The sequence below is a fragment of the Trachinotus anak genome, unplaced genomic scaffold, assembly GCF_046630095.1.
Source record: "Trachinotus anak isolate AG129_WGS33_773 ecotype Australia unplaced genomic scaffold, CSIRO_AGI_Tana_v1 ptg000025l, whole genome shotgun sequence".
Lineage (NCBI taxonomy): Eukaryota > Metazoa > Chordata > Actinopteri > Carangiformes > Carangidae > Trachinotus > Trachinotus anak.
Window position 1 is genome coordinate 15,792,626 of NW_027273876.1, and position 18,537 is coordinate 15,811,162.

At 39.9% G+C, this 18,537-nt stretch overlaps 3 protein-coding genes across 10 annotated transcripts; 1 reads left to right on the top strand and 2 right to left on the bottom strand.

Moving 5' to 3' along the window:
* Positions 1-39: 39 nt before the first annotated feature.
* Positions 40-5,222, bottom strand: LOC139608724 (uncharacterized). Of its 5 annotated transcripts, none has more exons than XM_071462740.1 (8): positions 5,045-5,222; positions 4,589-4,700; positions 3,738-3,815; positions 2,535-2,585; positions 2,333-2,383; positions 2,185-2,235; positions 1,893-1,922; positions 40-1,343 (listed from the first exon to the last, which is right to left on the bottom strand). In XM_071462740.1, exons 2-8 carry the CDS (start codon positions 4,632-4,634, stop codon positions 586-588), a joined length of 1,065 nt encoding a protein of 354 aa, XP_071318841.1. In that variant the 5' UTR covers positions 4,635-4,700; positions 5,045-5,222; the 3' UTR covers positions 40-585. The 5 variants fall into 5 exon arrangements, with proteins under 5 accessions (XP_071318841.1, XP_071318839.1, XP_071318840.1 ...); XM_071462738.1 differs by having other exon boundaries at positions 40-1,355; positions 5,045-5,218; XM_071462739.1 differs by having other exon boundaries at positions 40-1,355; positions 4,589-5,218.
* A 162-nt stretch (positions 5,223-5,384) lies between these two features.
* Positions 5,385-13,218, bottom strand: xrcc6 (X-ray repair complementing defective repair in Chinese hamster cells 6). 3 transcript variants are annotated; one of them, XM_071462537.1, is made up of 14 exons: positions 13,144-13,164; positions 12,542-12,639; positions 11,759-11,848; positions 11,280-11,392; positions 10,730-10,871; positions 10,064-10,315; positions 9,641-9,827; positions 8,751-8,937; positions 8,473-8,641; positions 6,995-7,156; positions 6,708-6,837; positions 6,360-6,460; positions 6,138-6,254; positions 5,385-6,024 (listed from the first exon to the last, which is right to left on the bottom strand). In XM_071462537.1, the coding sequence occupies exons 3-14, from the start codon at positions 11,829-11,831 to the stop codon at positions 5,825-5,827; spliced, it is 1,833 nt and encodes a 610-aa protein (XP_071318638.1). In that variant the 5' UTR covers positions 11,832-11,848; positions 12,542-12,639; positions 13,144-13,164; the 3' UTR covers positions 5,385-5,824. The 3 variants fall into 3 exon arrangements, with proteins under 3 accessions (XP_071318638.1, XP_071318639.1, XP_071318637.1); XM_071462538.1 differs by lacking the exon at positions 12,542-12,639 and having other exon boundaries at positions 5,385-6,021; positions 13,144-13,218; XM_071462536.1 differs by lacking the exon at positions 12,542-12,639 and having other exon boundaries at positions 13,144-13,217.
* Positions 13,219-13,356: 138 nt separating this feature from the next.
* On the top strand, positions 13,357-17,947 carry desi1b (desumoylating isopeptidase 1b). Of its 2 annotated transcripts, none has more exons than XM_071462540.1 (6): positions 13,357-13,734; positions 13,930-13,951; positions 14,058-14,151; positions 14,322-14,431; positions 14,827-14,949; positions 15,548-17,947. In XM_071462540.1, the coding sequence occupies exons 1-6, from the start codon at positions 13,647-13,649 to the stop codon at positions 15,627-15,629; spliced, it is 519 nt and encodes a 172-aa protein (XP_071318641.1). In that variant the 5' UTR covers positions 13,357-13,646; the 3' UTR covers positions 15,630-17,947. The 2 variants fall into 2 exon arrangements, with proteins under 2 accessions (XP_071318641.1, XP_071318642.1); XM_071462541.1 differs by having other exon boundaries at positions 14,082-14,151.
* The last annotated feature ends 590 nt before the right edge of the window (positions 17,948-18,537 follow it).

Here is an 18,537-nt window from a genome sequence, read left to right on the forward strand (position 1 = left end):
ACAGCCTTTAACACCTACAATTAAATTTGAGCTCATTCATGTTTAAGTAATTGTTATATTTTTGGAAATGCCATTTCAGAGGCTTCGGGGTGAAGCACACATTGAGCATTACTGCTGAACCCTAGTCGCAATATGACTTTGGTTTATTTTCCCTGATCATCTTTAAAGTTTGATATCTCTTATAAATTATTGAAGACAGAGGAGGTCTAAGCACTGGAGCAAGGTATGAAAACATGAGGCACAGTCCCATATAAAAGAATGTACAGATACTGAAGAATTACAACACATCAAAACTGGAAAATTAAGTTTGTGTGGCCATGATATCTAACCAAAAGCATCTGCAGCATGTTGAAAACCAAAAGCCCACCAGCCGTAGTAAATTCATTTGGACAGTGGGAAACCAGCAGAGTGACAAAAATACCTCCGGCAGAAAAACACCCTTGCACTTAAAGTCAAAATTGCATGTTTAACACATGAATGAATCTGGCCTCCTTATTTTTTCACTGCCCCAGCAACTCTGTCCCACAGAAACACACCAACAACACCAACTCTCTCTCTCTATCTCTCTCTCTCTCCCTCTCTTATTTACATGTGTCCCAGTTTTCTAGCCAGTGCAGACGCCATGTCAGTTAGCAGCTCCTCTCTCATGCGGTCCTCCCTCCTCTGCAGCTCATGGACGAAATGCCCCTTCAGCTCCTTCAGCCCCGTCACCCGCCCCAGCAGCTGGCTGCGCATCACACTTTGTGCCTCTGTGGGGCAGTCTGACCTGTTGTCCACCAGCTCAGGCCTCTGGCCACATAGAGACACAGCCCTTCTCAGATCTGTGTCCACATCCACGAGCTGGTCTACAGTCCTCCTTCCACCCAGGCGGTCTCCATGGGTGAGCACTGGGATGATGTACCCCATAACCCCGTCTCCAAACAGTTCCATGATGGCTCGGATTGCCTGAGTAGCATCCTGGTTGATCCCCATGCTGGAGCCTGGAGCCTGGATCACCATTAGAAAGGCATGTGGTCCAGGACTGACAAGCTGAAGGCTCCTCAGAGCTTCCCTGGCTCTCTTGTTGTTCCCCAGTGACAGCCCCATAAGATCTGGGGTGTCAATCACCGTAACCTCTCTACCATCCACTACTGCCCTTCGCTTGGTGCTTTCCATTGGAGGACCCACTGATACCCTTGTCTCAGTGTTGCCCAACAAAGTGTCTGTCAGGGAGGTCCTTCCTCCACCAGCGGGCCCCAGGAGGATCAGCCTGAGGCCTGGCTTGTTGGGACTGCTGCTGTTGGAGAGGTCACTGGGTAGGTGCAGTATGTTGCTCGGATTGGTCTTTGACTCCAGTGGCCCATCTGTGGATGATCCTACAGAGATGTTAAGTCTTTTAGATAAATAATAAAGAATTTTGCAGAAAAGCTGTAATTGTGAACTACATCCATCTGAGCCTGACCCAGCATGATTGGTTCGAACAAGTTTGAACTAAAGTTCCTAAAATTTATTGTGGCACAACAAAGTTTGTTGCTCAAACCTCCAGTAACTCCAGCCGAGCTAACTGAAGAGCTGAAGTCTAAAACATATTTAACAGATGGTTGTTAATCCAGGGCCAGATCATTTTTTAAAATATTGTTTAATTAGCAGTTTCAGTTTGGACCCAATCGAGACAAAGTTGAGATCATTTCAGTGTGTGTTGGCCAGATTTCCTGGCCACAGTTAAGGTCCAAATTACTGTATCAAAAAACAACTGCAGCCCTGCATCTCTGATGTCAGAGTTGGTTTATTCTCTGGTTAAAATATTTTCCGTTTGACAGAAAACATAGTGAGACACAAGAAGAAGAAGAAGTAGAAGTAGTTGAGGAACTGCAGAAAACTCACAAAATGTAGCAGAAGAAAAGTCAACTGACCTGTGATGGCTTTGAACTTGGAGAGAGATGCTGATGGAGGAGCAGATTAGAAGTCAGAAGGTTTAAGGTCTAATTATAGACCTATAATTATTGTGCAGATCTATCTCTAATTTAGCCCCAGTCCCTTCTATATAGAAACTCACTGCTGTCTGCTTTAATTTTTTAATTACTTCCTCTGACCACCCAAACTTAGCCAGTCAAACTGTAAACTTCTCCTGACCTGTTTACCTTTACTTAAAAAGTCAATTTGCAGCACACAGTGAGGGGTAAACAACATGCAGGCAACACTCACCTTCAATAAACCGCCACATTCGAGACAGCCATTTAAACACGCTCTTGATTCCTGAGTCACAAGACATAAAGAGAGAGGTCAGCGTATGGTGTGTCTTTTCAGTTTCATTTTTTTCGCCTTGGTCAAACATGAGGGAAGTGTTTTGTACCTCGGATTGTTCCCACAAGGCGGCTCACCCAGCTCCAAAGAGCTGACAGACCTGAGGCAGAGACAACAGCACATGTTAACTTTCTGGTGATTTTATTTCATATCATACACAAGCATTACGATCTTTTTTTTTCTTTTTCTTGATAATTCTTATTTCAAATATCTAACTGGTGTCAGTGACATATGATCCTAACTAAACTCACCAGTTAAAGAGCAGAAGAGACGAATTGGCCATCGGATCAGAGCTGGGAGTGCTGCAGGAAAAGCAGAGTGCTTTCAGTACCACAGCATTAAAACACCAGCAAATTACAATTTCTTAACAAAAATCTTAACAACCTTACATTTAAAAAAAAAACACATATATACAAATTTCACATTTTGATCATAGACAGCAGCCTACACGAAAGTTGGTAATATCTGAATTTCCATTACATGGAGCTGTTCTCTGTGAAATTACCTAACTACCTACCTAACATTAAAAATCTGGAAGGCTGCATTTCGGACATCAGGATACTGATTTAAATATCTTTTGTGGATCTCAGTGTGTATCTATAAATAATGTATTCATTAAAACTGTGTTTGGTTGAAGGGGTTTTCTTATTCTGAGAAAAACAAAAACAGATTTCAAATAGAGGACCCCTATTAATCTTAAGATTAATGCTGCTGTATTTCTTATTATCGTCAACAAATCCCATGTTAGTCTGTTTCTCAGTGCTTTCTGACTATCCTGCCCTTTCTTTGGCACTCAACTCCAAGTCCATTTGTTCCCACTGAATATGTAAATCCTCAGCGGAGGCTGGTTTTAGCAAATGTTCCTCAAACAGGACGAAATAGAGTATTTGTTGGGGACTATTTTCCAGCCACAGATCATTACACACAAATTACTTATGATCATCATCCCAGTGCGGCTATTATTAGTATAGTTTTTGGACAACAGGGGAGGTCTATGGCACAGAGGAATAAACTATGCACACCATACTTCATTGTTGGCTTTTAATGGAATTAGCTAAACCACAATTAATCTTTAAATCAGAACTGTGTATTTTTATTAGGTAAATGAATGTGAACAGGTCTGTTGAAACTGTGAAAGGGGAGATTGTATGTTGACGTTTGTCGCTAAAAAGGGAGAGGGTAAAGTCACCCTCTGTCAATATAGGACCCATACGTTTTGGCTACACTCCTGGTGGTATGATCTTAACATATCAGGGATGTCTGTCCTCATCAGCACCATTTCTGACAGATAAACAAAGTTTATGTTTTACACAATCTGTGCATTCAAGTGACCACACTCACTATCTCTGTGGAGGACAGGTCAATCAATAGGAGAAACAATATGGCTAATATACCACAGGATCTTTCTATCTTAACATATTCATGTGGAAGTTTTGTGTCGCTCAGTGACTGACTCTGTGAGAATCTGTAGAGGAGATACCCCACCACAGAAAACGCTCCCATCTGGACGCTGTTGCTGCTCAGCCACCAGCCTGAACAGAGGGGAGGGGAGGGGTGGGGGTGGGGGGTGGGGGTGGAAGCATGACATTAGTATTGCATTGTTGTTCACAGCTTATCATGGGGTTTACCTTTCACCCAAATGTGAAATGCAGAATGAAATACTCTAAATCCCTTTTGTTGAATGCAAGGCTTTGTGTGTGTGTGTGTGTGTGCCTACGTTTATATTTATAGCAATGCTTTCAGTTTAATGTTTAAATGTAAGGGTTGACATCACCATCTGTCATCCCAGGATTATTTTGATCGCAGAAAACTGTTTTAAATATGTCCACAGCTGTTACTGAGAAATCAATTTAAAAATGGATTATTTAATAAAACTTCATAAAAAAAACTGTTGAGCAGTATTATAAATGGTGCAATTTTGCTCGTTTTCTCAAACTGTCAGAACTGAAAGGTAACAAGCTTGATTGCTTACATTTATTTTCTTATATTTATTTTGACAAACTCAACCGGAAGTCAAAACGATTTTGCTGCATAATTGATGTTTTCTATTGCATAGTCTAAGCATAAGACCTTCCAAAAATATCCGTTTTTAAAAAAAACAACTTATGACACAATATTACAATATGAAATAAATACAGACAACTAAATAAGTAACGAACATCTCAATAAGCCCCCACTGAGAATTCATTATCACATAATGGAAACTAAAATACAAGTAACCCTCTGCATATTCTCCATGAAATTATCCCGACATCTTGAATGTCTTTAAAGGTACTTTTTATAAACCTTTAAAATTCCACATTACCTGAAACAGCGTCCTCATAGTTGTCCTTTTCACACTGACACTCCATTTCTATGCCAGACTTTCGGCTGGTTTCCAAGGGAGCGAGAATAGGCCACAACACTTCTGCTCAGAACTTTCAATGTAAAAGCCCAAAGTTTACAGTAACAACAGGGTTGACTTATTTTTTTTGTTGCAACGTTTATGTGATTGTGTAAACAATTTGAAAAAAATAGGAATTGGTTTAGAATAAAATGTGTTATTACAGCAAACAGGAAGTAGTTAGATATAGTTTTCGTGTCACAGTCTATTCAGACCTATGAAAGGATCCATAATCGGCCAGTTGTATGTTTTCAACAACTTTCAGAAAGGGTAAACCAAAAAAAGAAAAGCCAGATAGCTCTCTAAATAAAGAACAGTGCAGTTTTAAGGTCTATTTTAACCTGTATCAATTGCAAGAGGTTTCTAAAGCTTCATTACCTGGTGTGTATTGTGATAAACCCTCTCCAGGAATGCCATATACTTCACAATCTGTCAAAACTTGACGTAACTCGCATGTGGTCAAAGTTGTATGTGATCCCTTCTTCCTGGTGCTGTACAGCAGCATTGGCCTGCGCAGGCCTGCCCTCAACAGGAACACTGCTTGTTTTATTGTGCTGTGTGACAACACAGTGCAGTGGAAAGGTCCAGGTATGCTAATAACGCTACAGTCTTATTTTGAAAGGACACACCTTTTTCCATGCTTCAAGAAGAACTGGAAATGCTGCTTAAGATAAACAATACACCAACTAATGTGGCTATTGAAATAAAACAAACTTCATGCAGGTAAAAAAAAGATTTTTGTTTTATTGATAGTGAAAGCACATACAACCTTTTTATAATGTTTTATAATGTTGTAACCATCGTCAATCAGACTGAAACTTCTTGATCATTAGAAAATTATTATTTTTTTAACATTAAAACATGACACTGACACATGAACAGCAGACATTAACACAGAGAAGCACAGAATCATGTCACCTTGAAAGGCGACAAAAGGGCATAAAGCAGCAGGTTTAATCTTATCAAACAGAACAGGAAACTTTTTTGTTGCACAGTGGCAGGTCTGTCCAAAAGGTCACAGGGCACGCCGTAAATTGAAATCCCATTTGTTACTTTACAAGAACTTTTTGTTTGGGCAAAGTAGCTGGAGACATTTCTTCATCAGATCTGGGGCCAGTTAGCCTGCTCATGAAGGCACAGAGAGTCATATCTAACTACTCAAGAGCCCAGGCGGGCAACCAGAGCATCTATCAGTTCCTGCTTCTTGGTCCCAGTGGTCCGAATCCCGAAGTGCTTACAGGCCTCCTTCAGCACAGGCACAGTCAACTTTGCCATGGTACCGTTCTGCACGTGGGCCCTCAGCTCGTCTTCTGACACCTCCAATTTGGGCTTTTTCTCAGCTCCACCACCGGTATCTGCTATAAGTTAAATCATGGAGAAAACTCTCAGTCAAAAGAATAATTACTGTGCTACTATACCAAAACACTGAAAAGGTGATTTTGCTTAATTTCAGTGATGACTCGACTCTGACCTGTTTTGCGTTTGGCAGCTGGTTTGGTCTCTGGGTTGTAGTCAGCAGGGTAGACCAGATCTTTAAACTCCTGGACCAAAGGACCCAAACGATTGTCAATCTGTTCCAACTTTGGCACTGATGCAGAAAGAGAGGACAGGTAGAGACAGTGTGAGATGAAGAAACAAACAACTGTACCACCCACAACATGAACCAGGATCTCTGTTTTTGTCTGTATCTTACTGATGAGGTCCTCTATCTCTTCTGGAGCCATCATATCCAGAGCCAAGGCCTCCAGGTTTCTGTAATGCTGCTGGATGACTGGGTTCTCAAAAGCATCACTCCTGCATTACATTACAAAGAACCAAAAACAGAAATGTATTAAATTACCTTGTTATGAACAGAGATGATAAATGTTATATCTAATTTTCAGTCTCTATAAAATCCACAGGAAAGTTGTGATGTTATAAATTAGCATACTTGTTGTCTCTTAGGTTTACATGGTGCAGCATCCCAGTTTTTTTTAACAAAACAAGTTTTTAGGCACCTATTAACTAAAATGTGTGTTCAGCACTGAGTAAATGCAGTTACCTGTATTTGAAGCGGAGTTTGGAGACTATCTCCTTCATCTTGTTCACCTGTGTTTGTGAGGCAACGGGGCACCGGTGAGGATCCACAGCTCGTATGTCATCAGCGTATGGCAGGAAGATGACATTGAAACCTGATACAGGCAAGAGATGACAAGCTGTCATGAAGCTGCAGTACAATACAATGATCCAAACTATAATGTAGTCAAAGCTAGATAAGCCAGGCCAAACAGTGGTGGTAAATGTCTGTTTAGTCTGGGGTAAAACTCCTGTTACATAGCAGTGTATTACCTGGTGGTGTAATCTGTACTTTTCCCTCATCGACCTCCTCTTTCTGAGGCACCAGGGCAACAAATCGAGGTGGGTAGTTTCGGCGGGAGATGCAACGGCACAGAGCGAACACGTTCCTCTCACTACACTTGGTCAACAAGGCAGAGAAAACACACGAGCTGCCTGAGGAGGAAAAAACAAAACATGTTACAGCTCAGTGAACATTGAGCCAACACCGTAAGGCACTTCTGATTACTATGTCCAGTAAAATGCTCATGTTGCTTAAAAAGCAAATATATTTGTGCTCATCTGAGTGCCCATGGGCGCATTGGTCTTAAAATGAGGTACGGTCAGGGGCATTGCTACCTTGAGGCAGTGGAAAGTGACAAAAACCTGGTCTGAAGTCAATGGTCCAGTATTTCACTGCAATTTAAGGATACACATGCAAGCATGCACAGACCAACACAACTCTGACGGTGCTGTTTGTAGGAGCCTCGCTGATACTGACACGGAGTGGAGGAGATCACAGACAGGGAGAGAGATTTTGCGGGTTTCTTAGCCTCCTTGGTTTTTGTGGTTGTAAATAAAACTTTCAGCCCTAATTCAATTTTCCCCAGGGAATGAGGGAAAACGGGACAGTCAACGAGAGAGGGACTGAACGAGTGAGCACACTGCAAGCCATACACAGCTGTTGCTGCGTGCCTCCCCTGCTTGGACAGAGATCTGTGTCTTCTGCAGAGAAGTGTTCTTTCTTACTACCCAGCAAATCCACCGTAAAAACAGCAATCTGCCAAGCTGCAAGTGCAGCTGGCTTTTAAGGGGAATGGGGCGATCTGATTGGTTTGTTACATATTATGTCCACAACACAACCATGATTCGTTAAGAGACTGGGAACAACCTTCTTCTACCATTTGCAATTTCTTCTGCTGTTAAACCAACAAAAGTGGATTTGAATATGCCCTAAATTTACTTGCTCAAGGCGTTTTAGGTCGTTAAAATAGCGCCTTTTGTGTCATATGAATTGGGATCAACATTCGTGCTGGTCTTTAAGTTATTGCTACGAATCAGTCACTTATGTTGTCTACTGATAATATGGTTCCTCTCTGACTACAGCAATATAAAAAGTTTTCAGTCGCTACAATACATTTTTATGTAATCTTTCATTTTAAATGCTCAGGTATGAAATATCACAGAGTGCTATTTTCTACCATTAAATAGGTGCAGTAAAAAGTTCTAATGCCCCATGACTGTGTAAATCTTAACTGATTTCCATCCTGTCAAGGACAAATCTTTTGACATGACAAACACCGCTAGAACCTCATGGACTCCAAACTACAAAAACAAGTGACATACCAGAATCTCAGAGTCTCAAACTAACAAATTAGCAAAAATGTAAACATGATACTATTTGGAAATATCATATCATAATTAGTACTGTTGTGTTCATCAATCTTCCTATTAGACTTGAAGCAAATCAGACGCAGAGAGACACACAGTACCTTTAACATCATTTTCTTCAGGATAGAGGAAGACGGCAGGGCGGGTATGGTGGTGCAGTTTGAGCTTCTCCATAGGTTTGAATCCAATGAGAAACAGTCCAGGATCATCAAATTTCTTGATAGCGTCCACCTCGTCCCTCTCCATCACTATCTTCTTTTTACCATACACCTACAGCAGACGCACACCATGAACAAAGAGATAAAACAGCAGCAACAAAAATCACAGACATTTATGCTTATCATCAACTAAATGAGCATTTCATTTAATCTGGTCTTACCTGGGCTTTCTTTATATCACTGGGCAGCAGCAGGCTGCCAGTCTGGGTGTGGAAGGTGCGGGTTTTGCTGCGGACTGGCTCGTTGGTTTCCCTGTAAAGTCTGATGGATCCAGGTTTCCGGGCTGAGACAGCAGTTGCATACATTCCCACAGCTACATTTATGCCCTCACCCAGGCACAGGTTTAACCTTAAAATTGCAGGGAGGGTGGGATAGAGTGAAGAACAGGAGAAAGGAAGAGTTAACTGATTGAAAATATACAAACACTGACCAGACAGGGGGATGAAAACATCAGTTAATTAAAAAAAAAAAGAAAAGGAAAGTGACAAAACAGCAGGAATGAATGATGACTTTTATCCATCTGGATTTGTTAATGTTTCTGCTGGTAACATTTCTGTGTGGCGGCCCACCACGCCAAAATCTATAAATAAATAAGAAATACATTTTTAAAAAGGGCCTTGGGGATTCGACAATGCCCCCGATGCAGGTGTTGGGGAATTCAGTGATATAGTGATATTTAGCAGACGTTCATATAGGCTAAAGCTCCAATAGAAAATGAGCTTACTTGGATGTATTCCGAGGAAAAGAAAAACATGAGGTAAGTTAAGTAAACAGAGCAGGCATCAGGCATCAGGCATTAGTTAAGGGTGACGACACATCTCTCTCCTTGCTCTGCGGCAACACACTGGTAGGCTACTTCTCTCACACCCCAGGAGAGACTCACTTCCCACAACAAACCCAATAGTTAGACTGAGTCACATTACATACACAGGTGCCGTTAGGCTGTTGTTACGTTGTTGAGTGAAGCACTGGAGACAGACTGTTGAGGACTTCATTTAGCAACCGCTAAAATCCATATTTCTAACTGTCACCTCAGCCCACTTATCGCTACCTCGCCATGGCTCTCTTCTTCTGCTCTTTGGCCCGCACTCTCTTCTGAAGGTCTTCCAGTTTGTTACAAGGCTCCAGCTGCAACCCCAACTCGCTCTCATCCTCTGGCGGACTCACAATGTCACAGAAGAAGAGTGAGACATCGAACCCGCCTGGTTTCATCAGGTGCATCAAATCAATGACAACACCTGAGAGAGAGAGAGGGACTGAGTCAAGTCAGGTCAGGTCAAACACAAGCTGAACATATTTTAATATGTTTAAATATAAAGTTTTATGTTTCAATATTAAGTTTTAAATGTGAAACATCTTCACAGTCAGTTCTTGTGCTGTGATGTGATTAGATAACACAGCTAAGTTTCCAAGGGCAGCTTTAATCCAAAACAGGGTTTGTATAAAAGACCAGCAGCCTTTGCTTCAGACCCACCTGTCTCTTTGAGGTCGCCGGCCTTGGTGCGAACCTGTCGGTCCTTTGTACTGTTGCCTCCGTGTGGGTCATCCCTGCAGGTGAAGATCATAAGCCTTTTGTGTGAGAGGCGAAGCTTGATGTCATTGTACAGGTTGGCGCAACACCACAGGGCATCACCTAATGATGTCTCTCCGCTGCCCATGGTCTGTGCCGCTAGCTGGGCTCCTTTTGACCCCCGCAAAGCGTCCGCGTCCTGCACTCGCTTTGCACCTGTGGAAAATCAGCAAACAGACAAGGATGTAGGAAGACAGATGAGGAAAAACAGAATGAACAGAGGTGTAAGAAAGATATGTTTAGCGAGTGAAAACATTTGAAGGAAAGAAAAAGCAAATGTGATTCATTCAATTCTTCATTGCAGGGTCACCAACACTGTTTTCTCATTAAACTGAACCGAAGACCTGGACTTTCTTACAGTGCTTGTATTTTGCTTCACATTAACTAATACAATCAACTTCAATGTTCTGTTATTTCTAAGGTCTCTTATGTTTTTGTGAATTAAGATGTACTAACAATAGGAAGATGTTTATCTGAATACATTTGAGTCATGATAACTATGCCCACATTTGTGTTTGCAGCAAACCAGTGACATTCTACAGTGTTAGTTTGACAAATGCAGTGTCTTACCGGGTTCGTCGAGGTCGTGGTACACATAGACATGCTTGAATGAGTTCCTGGGGTTTTTGCTCTGTTCCGTGCCGTAGAAAACCAGAGCCACCAGGTCCCTGTGACTACTAATGATCTTACTGGCGTACACACTGCGCACAACCTACGTGGACAACAGAGAGACAATGATCATCATGAGATTAATGATCTGAGAACAAATGATGTGATTCTATAATACTCATATGCAGCAGATAAGCTTGAGGATTTTCCAGTTATTTTTATTACCATTTCAGTCAAAGAAAAACTTTTCCTACAAATAACTTTAAGATTTTTGTGATCAGGATGATTTATGTTTAAAAGTGCCTTCCCCAACCACACCCTTTGAACACATACATAATATGTGAGCCAATTCTGCACATTTCCTGCAATTCCTAAACATGCTAGGATTTCGATACTTACTGAAATCAATTTCCAAACATTTCCAGTTGTCACAGTACAAGGATGATGGCACAAAAGTGATGATACACAACAAAGACAAAGCAAAAGAGACAAAGATAAATGGCCATTTTACCTGCATGGTCATGTCAAAGCTGGAGGGCTGTCCATCTTCTCCTTTGATGAACATTTCCTTGGCGGCATCAACCAAGAACACCAAACTGTCTCTCCCTGTGCTTTTGTAATCTCCTAACAAAGACAGACAGCCTGGTTTGTTTTGGTGTAACTTTAAGTGATTATACAGCCTTATTTGTTGATATCATATGCTATCTGATTTTTGCTATCTGAAAGGTCATCAAGTCAGAATTGTCTCATTCAGTTCTCTATTCAGAATCAGAAATCAGAATCAGAAATACTTTATTAATCCCTCATGGTAAATTGTTATGTTGCAGTGCTCCACTTCAAATCCATTTCTAATTAGTGAAATGCAACGTGAAATAAAATAATACGGAGGAAAGGTAGTGAGGAATAATGGCCAAATCAAAAGGGATCAATGGCAACTAATCCTGCATCATTTGCACTTCAGATTAAGTAATAAAGTGGCTTTCATCTCACCTCCAGATTGCTCTCCTTCCTCCTGCTCTTCATCCTCATCCCCATTTTGGTAGTAGGCATTCCACTCTGCCATTAGGACTGCTTTTGGTTCTGTCAAAGGACTCAGTTTAATAGGACACAACAGCAGGAACCATAAAGTAGCTTAAATACTTCAGTGTCATTTGCTATTTAAACTGTGTAGTACCATAGCATTTAAAATGGACTCAATCAACATCATTTCTGACGGAAGACATTCATTCAACCTTTATGTATACAGGAAATTCACTTTCTTTTGCATAGGTATCCTGTGTACATAGGACAATAAAAGCAAGGACAAGAATTCAACCATTTGAATTGAACTCTTACAAGACTATAAATAAAAGGATAAAATTGAGGAAGTTTAAAAGTAAAAGCCGTTAATCCAGGAATAAATACAATATATAATATAGCATCTAAATATGCATTGAAAATCTACACACTCGCCACTATTGGGAAAATGGCACATCCAACGCTATGTATTTCTAAGAAAGCATTAGAGTGCTCAAAATGAAGTAAACTAGAACAGTGAGCTAAAAAGAAGGCAAACAGATTACAATTAAATAAAATAAAACACATTTAGTAGTCAGTAGCATAAAATCAGCGTCATAAAATTAGAGAGGAGTACAGTTTTTTAACTGCTCAACCCATAGGCTCAACCAGGATTTAGTAGCTGTGGTGGAGTTTGCAATAACTTTCACGTAGCGAATTCCAGATTTTTTTCACAGAAAAAATGAGCAAAAGATGTTTTGCAAAATCAAATTTTACAGTTGCCACTTAAAGCTGCTCTGGTGGATCTCCTGCAGCTCTGCAGTGTCTTGATGTACTGTATTTGTAGACAAACTGAAGGGCCAAATCATTTAAACCTTTTAAAAAAAAAAAAAACTCTATCAGGATCTAGAACTGATGCCATCCTGCATCAAGTTTTGTTTGCAGTAGGCCTACATCATGAGTAATTATACCCCCCGTACACCGTCAGTATGAAGGGCAAGAGTCAAAATGGTTGTGACACAGCCACTATTATCGTCACGTGACTGCAATAGTGATTTGATGTGCTCCTCGAAACTTTCAAAAGATCCGCAGTTACTTAGAGCAAATAAACGCGAAGCTGATTTGATGAGAAAACAACAATTGCCAATGTAGAATTGTTATCAATAATGTCTGATAAACTGGGATTTCAACTTTAGCCAGGCAACGTAACGTCAGCTAGCTTAGCTTGTAATTAGCAACTGTTCATTTCGTTGGATTTTGGGGTCACTTAGTCAAGAACTATATCTCTCTAGCGGTGCATGCAAACGATATGGCCTAAACACTTTACAGAAAAAACATAAATATACAGTGAGCCATTGCAGCGGCGCACAGTAGCTCACCCTGCTCCGCTCTTGCTGTCCGCAAGTCCAGACTAGTTTCAATGACTGGCGCGTTCAGGTGGGTGAACGAGCACGCAGACAAACCGTAAAGGATGACTCGTTGTCTATTGGACGCTAAGTCTGTCAATCAAAGACAGTGGCCAATCCCAGTGAAGCAGGTGGGACGTGTGTGAGGGGCTTGTCCCCGGAATAAAGAGTCCTCTCCACGCTGCAGTAAGTTTCACCAGTTATATTATTGTTTACAGTCGGGCAGTGACACAGCAACACCTGTTATAACCCGGCCACCGCGGGCTATTGCTTGGAGACTTATTTTACTATTTTATTTATTGTTATTTATTTCATTTTAAATAACCTGCAGCTTATATTTATATCCGCAACAGTTCAACGACACGGTTTTTATTAAAGTTTTTCTGTGCTAGCCACCGGTAAGCTAGCTAGCCGGCCAGCTGTTGGTGGATGTGAGCCAGCTAACTTTAAATTAAGTGAGCTGCAATTTCTTTACCATGGAACAAACTGGCTCTTTCCCAGTCAAACTGTACGTTTACGACCTGTCCAGGGGCATGGCCCGCCAGCTGAGTTCTCTCATGCTAGGTGAGTTTCTGACGAGCTACCTGTTGGTTCGCTTCTTGAAAGCCGTGGTTAGTGCCCCTCGGCCCGTGAGAGAAACCAGGAGAGAGCGGGGATGATACTTAGGCCTGAGTTATGACTGTTTTCTGCTAAGTGGATACGGTGTTTGATTCATAAATAAGGCTTCAAATAGGAATATGTTTATTTTTATCTTCTCAGGGAAACAGCTTGATGGAATATGGTGAGTACAGCTTTTCAGAAGCATATTTTCTTATGCAAGTCTTCTCACTTAAGGTCCTGTGAACTGTCGTTGACTCCTGTCATAGGCTTGGTTTTACAGGAAACAGGTTTGTTTGTTGTTTGTGTTACAGGCACACTGCTATTGTGGTCCATGGAAAGGAGTACTTCTTTGTTGGAGAAGGCATCAACAGTTGTTCACCTGTAAGAATCATCTCTGTCCTTTTTCTCAACCACAAAGTATATTAGTATTTATATATATATTATTTGTGACTTTTAGTGCTGGACATGAAAAAAGTAATGAAACAAGACACCTTTCTTAAAGTGTTTGGAACAAGGTGTCCACTGAGGTGTGTGTGTGTGTTGTGCCCTAGGGGGGCACCCCGTTGGGTGAGCCTGACTCCATCGTGGACCTTGGCTTCACTGAGGTTCCTGCAGAGATCTTCACTGAGTATTTGACTTCACTGGCAGAATCCACATTCAGGTAAAAGCCCAAGCTCACCTGACACTTTTAACACAAATTTAAATCCCGGTGTAGCCATCCTGGAAGTTAGGTGGTGGGGTGGGTGTGTAGAGGGTCAAATCAAATTTAACTCTATAAAGGTATTGTCAGACTTTATCATCATATCTTGGATCATTTTTATTAGGACTTAAGAACTGAACTACAGCATATTTTCATGCAGGCTAAAATGACATGAAATGCATCTTAAGTGTCACATTCTTCGGTTCTGCCTGTTATCTGTACATCAAAGTGTCTCTATCTGGTCTTTTCCTGCTACTCACCCACCCTTCTCCACCCTCTATGGCCTCTGTGTCTTTCCTCTATATTTGTGTCTCTACATGCTCTCTTTATCTCTTCTTCGTTCTCTTGGTGCACAGAGGTGACAAGTACAACTTGTTCGAGCACAACTGCAACACTTTCAGCAACGAGGTGGCTCAGTTCTTAACAGGCAAAAAGATCCCATCGTACATTACAGACCTTCCATCGGAAGTACTATCCACGTGAGTCAACTAAATTTAATAATCGCCATGAAGCTATTCTTACATCCCCAGAGCTCTTCTTGTTTTTCTGTCCTTTTATGCTGATGCTTTTGAACTTGAAATCTTTAATTCCTAATGTATAGTTGGTGGTTGAAAATATATATCCCTATGTTATGATGCACATAACCAAAGCCAGTCCACCAAGCAATTGTTTGCAACTTTTTTGTTTTTTATGCTTTGCATGTTCTGGAAGATGAGTAGTTTCACATGTGGCTCCTGTCACATAGCTTCGGTGGATTCTGCTTAGGGCATCATTGTCGTCCAAACGCACAGCTAATACAATCATCCATTAATAAACAATCATCTATCATCAATTTTTGAGTACACATTGTGTGCTCATTTTGCTGGTTGTAACTTTTCTTGTGAATAGATCACGACATAACTGCCCGTTCTTCCTGTGCGTCTCTATATCAGTTGGATTGAGATTTTGTTTTACTTAGTCTATTTTTTTTTTTTGCTTTTTCCCCTTTCCTATCTCACATACTGTAATTTGTTCAGACTTTTTTTTAAGCCTTTTGATTTCAGTCTAACTATACTATCTGCTGTGTTTCCTCTTTAGGCCATTTGGCCGGGCTCTCCGTCCCTTACTGGATTCCATCGTCATAAATCCAGGAGGCAGCAATATAACTGGACAGCGATAGACAGGGCTGTGGATATTATAGAGGATATTTTCATTTAAAGGTTTGGGTGAGAGTAGGACATTCACCACCAGCCACCAGTCAGACCTTATTTGTGCCTGTGACTGACAGGTTGATCTGTGCTGCCAGTCACATTTCCATCTAACTAGCTATTCTTTGGATGCTCTTCTCTATTCAGTTTCAAGCCTGTTTCCACACATTCTACATATCTGAAGTTTTAAAGTGGGTCAACGATGGGGACCAGGAGCCTAAAAAGAACAGATCTCTACTATGAAATCTGTTAAATCAGATGCAATTACAAGTTTGTGTGTTCTTAAATTAAAAATCCTACCCCTGGTTCAACCAAATCATTATATATTCAACAGATTTTATTTTTAACTTGTTATTTTAAGGAAAACTCATCCTTTACTGCACTGGTATTGCTTTGAAATGTAAATTGTCATCCTTTACTAAGGTGCTTCATCATGGCAGTCTATTAGAAAGTGTGTTACAATTAGTTGATGAGTTCAGAAATTGATTGATATGTATAGATATGATCAGACATGAACATATGAACAGATTCACTTTTAGCTGCTTAAAATGTTAACATGTTAACAAAAAGGACTGCATGAGAGTTACTTGTTAAAATGTTGTTTCCTTGGTATAGACAGAATTTGTATATAACCAGCTCTTACCTCAGTAGCACTATACCAGCAAAGCCTGACTAATCCTATCATACCCTAGCCTTATCATGCTCCTACCAAACATCAGCCTTGTCTTTCATCCTTTCTGTCGCCATATATCAATGACAGCTGTCTCTTTGGGAAAGAGAGCAGATCTTAATAACTATGATAAGATGCTACATTTTCCCATCACATACTTGTGGTCATGCACTCATGCACATACATTTTTGTTCACTGTGCACATCTGGGCATCTGAGTTGTGAGCATCTCTTCATCAACTGGGATGCTTTTAAATGAAGTTTCATAATTCTCCTGATGTTTGGGCAAAGTTATTCTCCAATCTGCTAAATTTGTTACTTTAAAAACTGATTTTTTTTCTTTTTAAGCTCCATCTAGTTCTGTATAAACAAGAAAATAATATTAACAAGGTGCCAGATTGGAGTTAATTCAGTAGTTCATGATAAATTAGCAACAATATTCCACAATGCCACAATAAGAAATTATACCTTTGGTACCAGACTGGTACCAAAAACTAGCCAAATACAGACAAACAAGACCAAAAATGTAACTTCCTTGGCAGAAGTAATACAATTTCTGTTTAGAAACTGCATTGGACCAGTTCCTTTCCCAATGAGCTGAGGGTCATTTGAATGTAAATTTATTATGTGTGTTTTTTATTTTATTTTATTTTATTTTTTTAAAGAAAAGCAGTCTAGTTCACTGCAGGTATTGGTTAATACATGTCATTTCCTGTTTTGATTTTTATTTTTTTTCCTGTGGATATTATTATAACAGGACTGCACTCGAAGGGCAAGGCCAGACTAAGTTAAAGGGAAGGAAACAGTCTCTTAGTAAAGTAGCTCTTTTAGTTGCTTTACTTATAAGAATTTGTTTAGGTTCTAAAGGTAGACTGTTACATATTCAACAATTATGTCTGATAATATTGAATATTGAAGAATTTGTACAGTTTGTGTTGACATGACTAAGTCAGGCACGGTAAATTATATATACATCAGGTATTATGCCAATAGCCACTTTTCTCAGTAATGATGTGGCCAGTTATCCCTCCTTAAGGAAAAACATATTGATGCCATCCAGTTTTGTTCTCAGTTTTTCATTTCAGGACACTTTTTGTGAGTTACATTCCTGAATAGTTTCTTTGGAATAATTAATTAGTTTTTTGAATATACCTTTTGCTATTATACCTACTTTGATCATTCTTAAAGGGTGTTCAAGTATTAAATTTAATTTTGAATACTTACACAAAGCCTTATAATTGTTGTTATTGTATAAGGTCTTAATTTTTTAATTAAAATATTTAATTAGATTATTGTAATTGGATTTAATTTAATTTTTATTTATGTGCTGCACTCAATCTTTCAGGAAAATAGCTGATATAGATAAACTAAATTGCTTCTTAATAACCTGTCATACAAACCTGCAGAAAGATATTAATAGGAAATTTAACACGTTATTTACACAAACATAGTTTTTTTCGTTTGTTATTTTTTGGAATTAAAAAGTATAAGTGTTACTGAGACTAAATTTACTGATACCCAGCACTTGTTAAATGTGTGACATTTGAAACTTGACTCAAGTTGTGACATTAAAGTATCCTTATACTGTTTCCTGTTTAACAGTATGCTATATGCTAATGAATGCATTGATGTTTTATGTTCTCTGCGGAAAATGATGAGTTTTTGTGGGATTAGGAGTGATCTGCCTTCAAATAGATATAAACAATCGTTAGATACAGATTTCCTTTGAGTTAATATAGTATCAAAAGGAACCACAAGGTGGCAGTACAGGTTCACTACAGCAGTGGCAGCCAGTTGATATCACAGTGTCAAGGCATCCCATAAATCTTATATGTATTCACATTTCTAGTGCCTTAGCGGTTGTCACTACTTTAAATCCCAGCTGGGAAAATCTTGCAGTTGTAGTGTAGCTGCTTTCAGATGGCTCCTGAGTGTTCAGGCATTTACCTTCACCTGGTTTCAAAATTAAGATTTGTGCTCAATCAGTCTCTTCTCAGTAGATAATTCTTTATAGCAGTTGTTTATTCCTATCAGTAGCATGCACACTATTTACTATTAACAAAGAGTTTGTAAATGTTCCCTCAAATTGACTTATTTTGACTAATAATGATGTTTTGTTGGTCAAATTTGATCCAACAAAGAACAGCTGACTGACGTCAAGTTGTCATTTAGTGTTTGTTGAATATTTAGCCCACCCAGTTAGCTGCCTGC

Bases quoted from the DNA above. Each gene is read 5' to 3' on its own strand.
- LOC139608724 (XM_071462738.1), bottom strand. From the start codon at position 4,634: ATGGAGTGTCAGTGTGAAAAGGACAACTATGAGGACGCTGTTTCAG. The intron at 3,816-4,588 runs GTAATGTGGAAT...CCCTCTGTTCAG, and splicing joins CTATGAGGACGCTGTTTCAG to GCTGGTGGCTGAGCAGCAAC. The intron at 2,384-2,534 runs GTGAGTTTAGTT...TCTCTGCCTCAG, and splicing joins TCTCTTCTGCTCTTTAACTG to GTCTGTCAGCTCTTTGGAGC.
- xrcc6 (XM_071462536.1), bottom strand. From the start codon at position 11,831: ATGGCAGAGTGGAATGCCTACTACCAAAATGGGGATGAGGATGAAGAG. The intron at 8,938-9,640 runs GTAGCGATAAGT...TGCAATTTTAAG, and splicing joins AAGAAGAGAGCCATGGCGAG to GTTAAACCTGTGCCTGGGTG. The intron at 7,157-8,472 runs GTACTGTGTGTC...TTTCCTCCTCAG, and splicing joins TGAAGAAAATGATGTTAAAG to GCAGCTCGTGTGTTTTCTCT.
- desi1b (XM_071462540.1), top strand. From the start codon at position 13,647: ATGGAACAAACTGGCTCTTTCCCAGTCAAACTGTACGTTTACGACCTG. The intron at 14,152-14,321 runs GTAAGAATCATC...GTTGTGCCCTAG, and splicing joins GCATCAACAGTTGTTCACCT to GGGGGCACCCCGTTGGGTGA. The intron at 14,432-14,826 runs GTAAAAGCCCAA...CTTGGTGCACAG, and splicing joins CTGGCAGAATCCACATTCAG to AGGTGACAAGTACAACTTGT.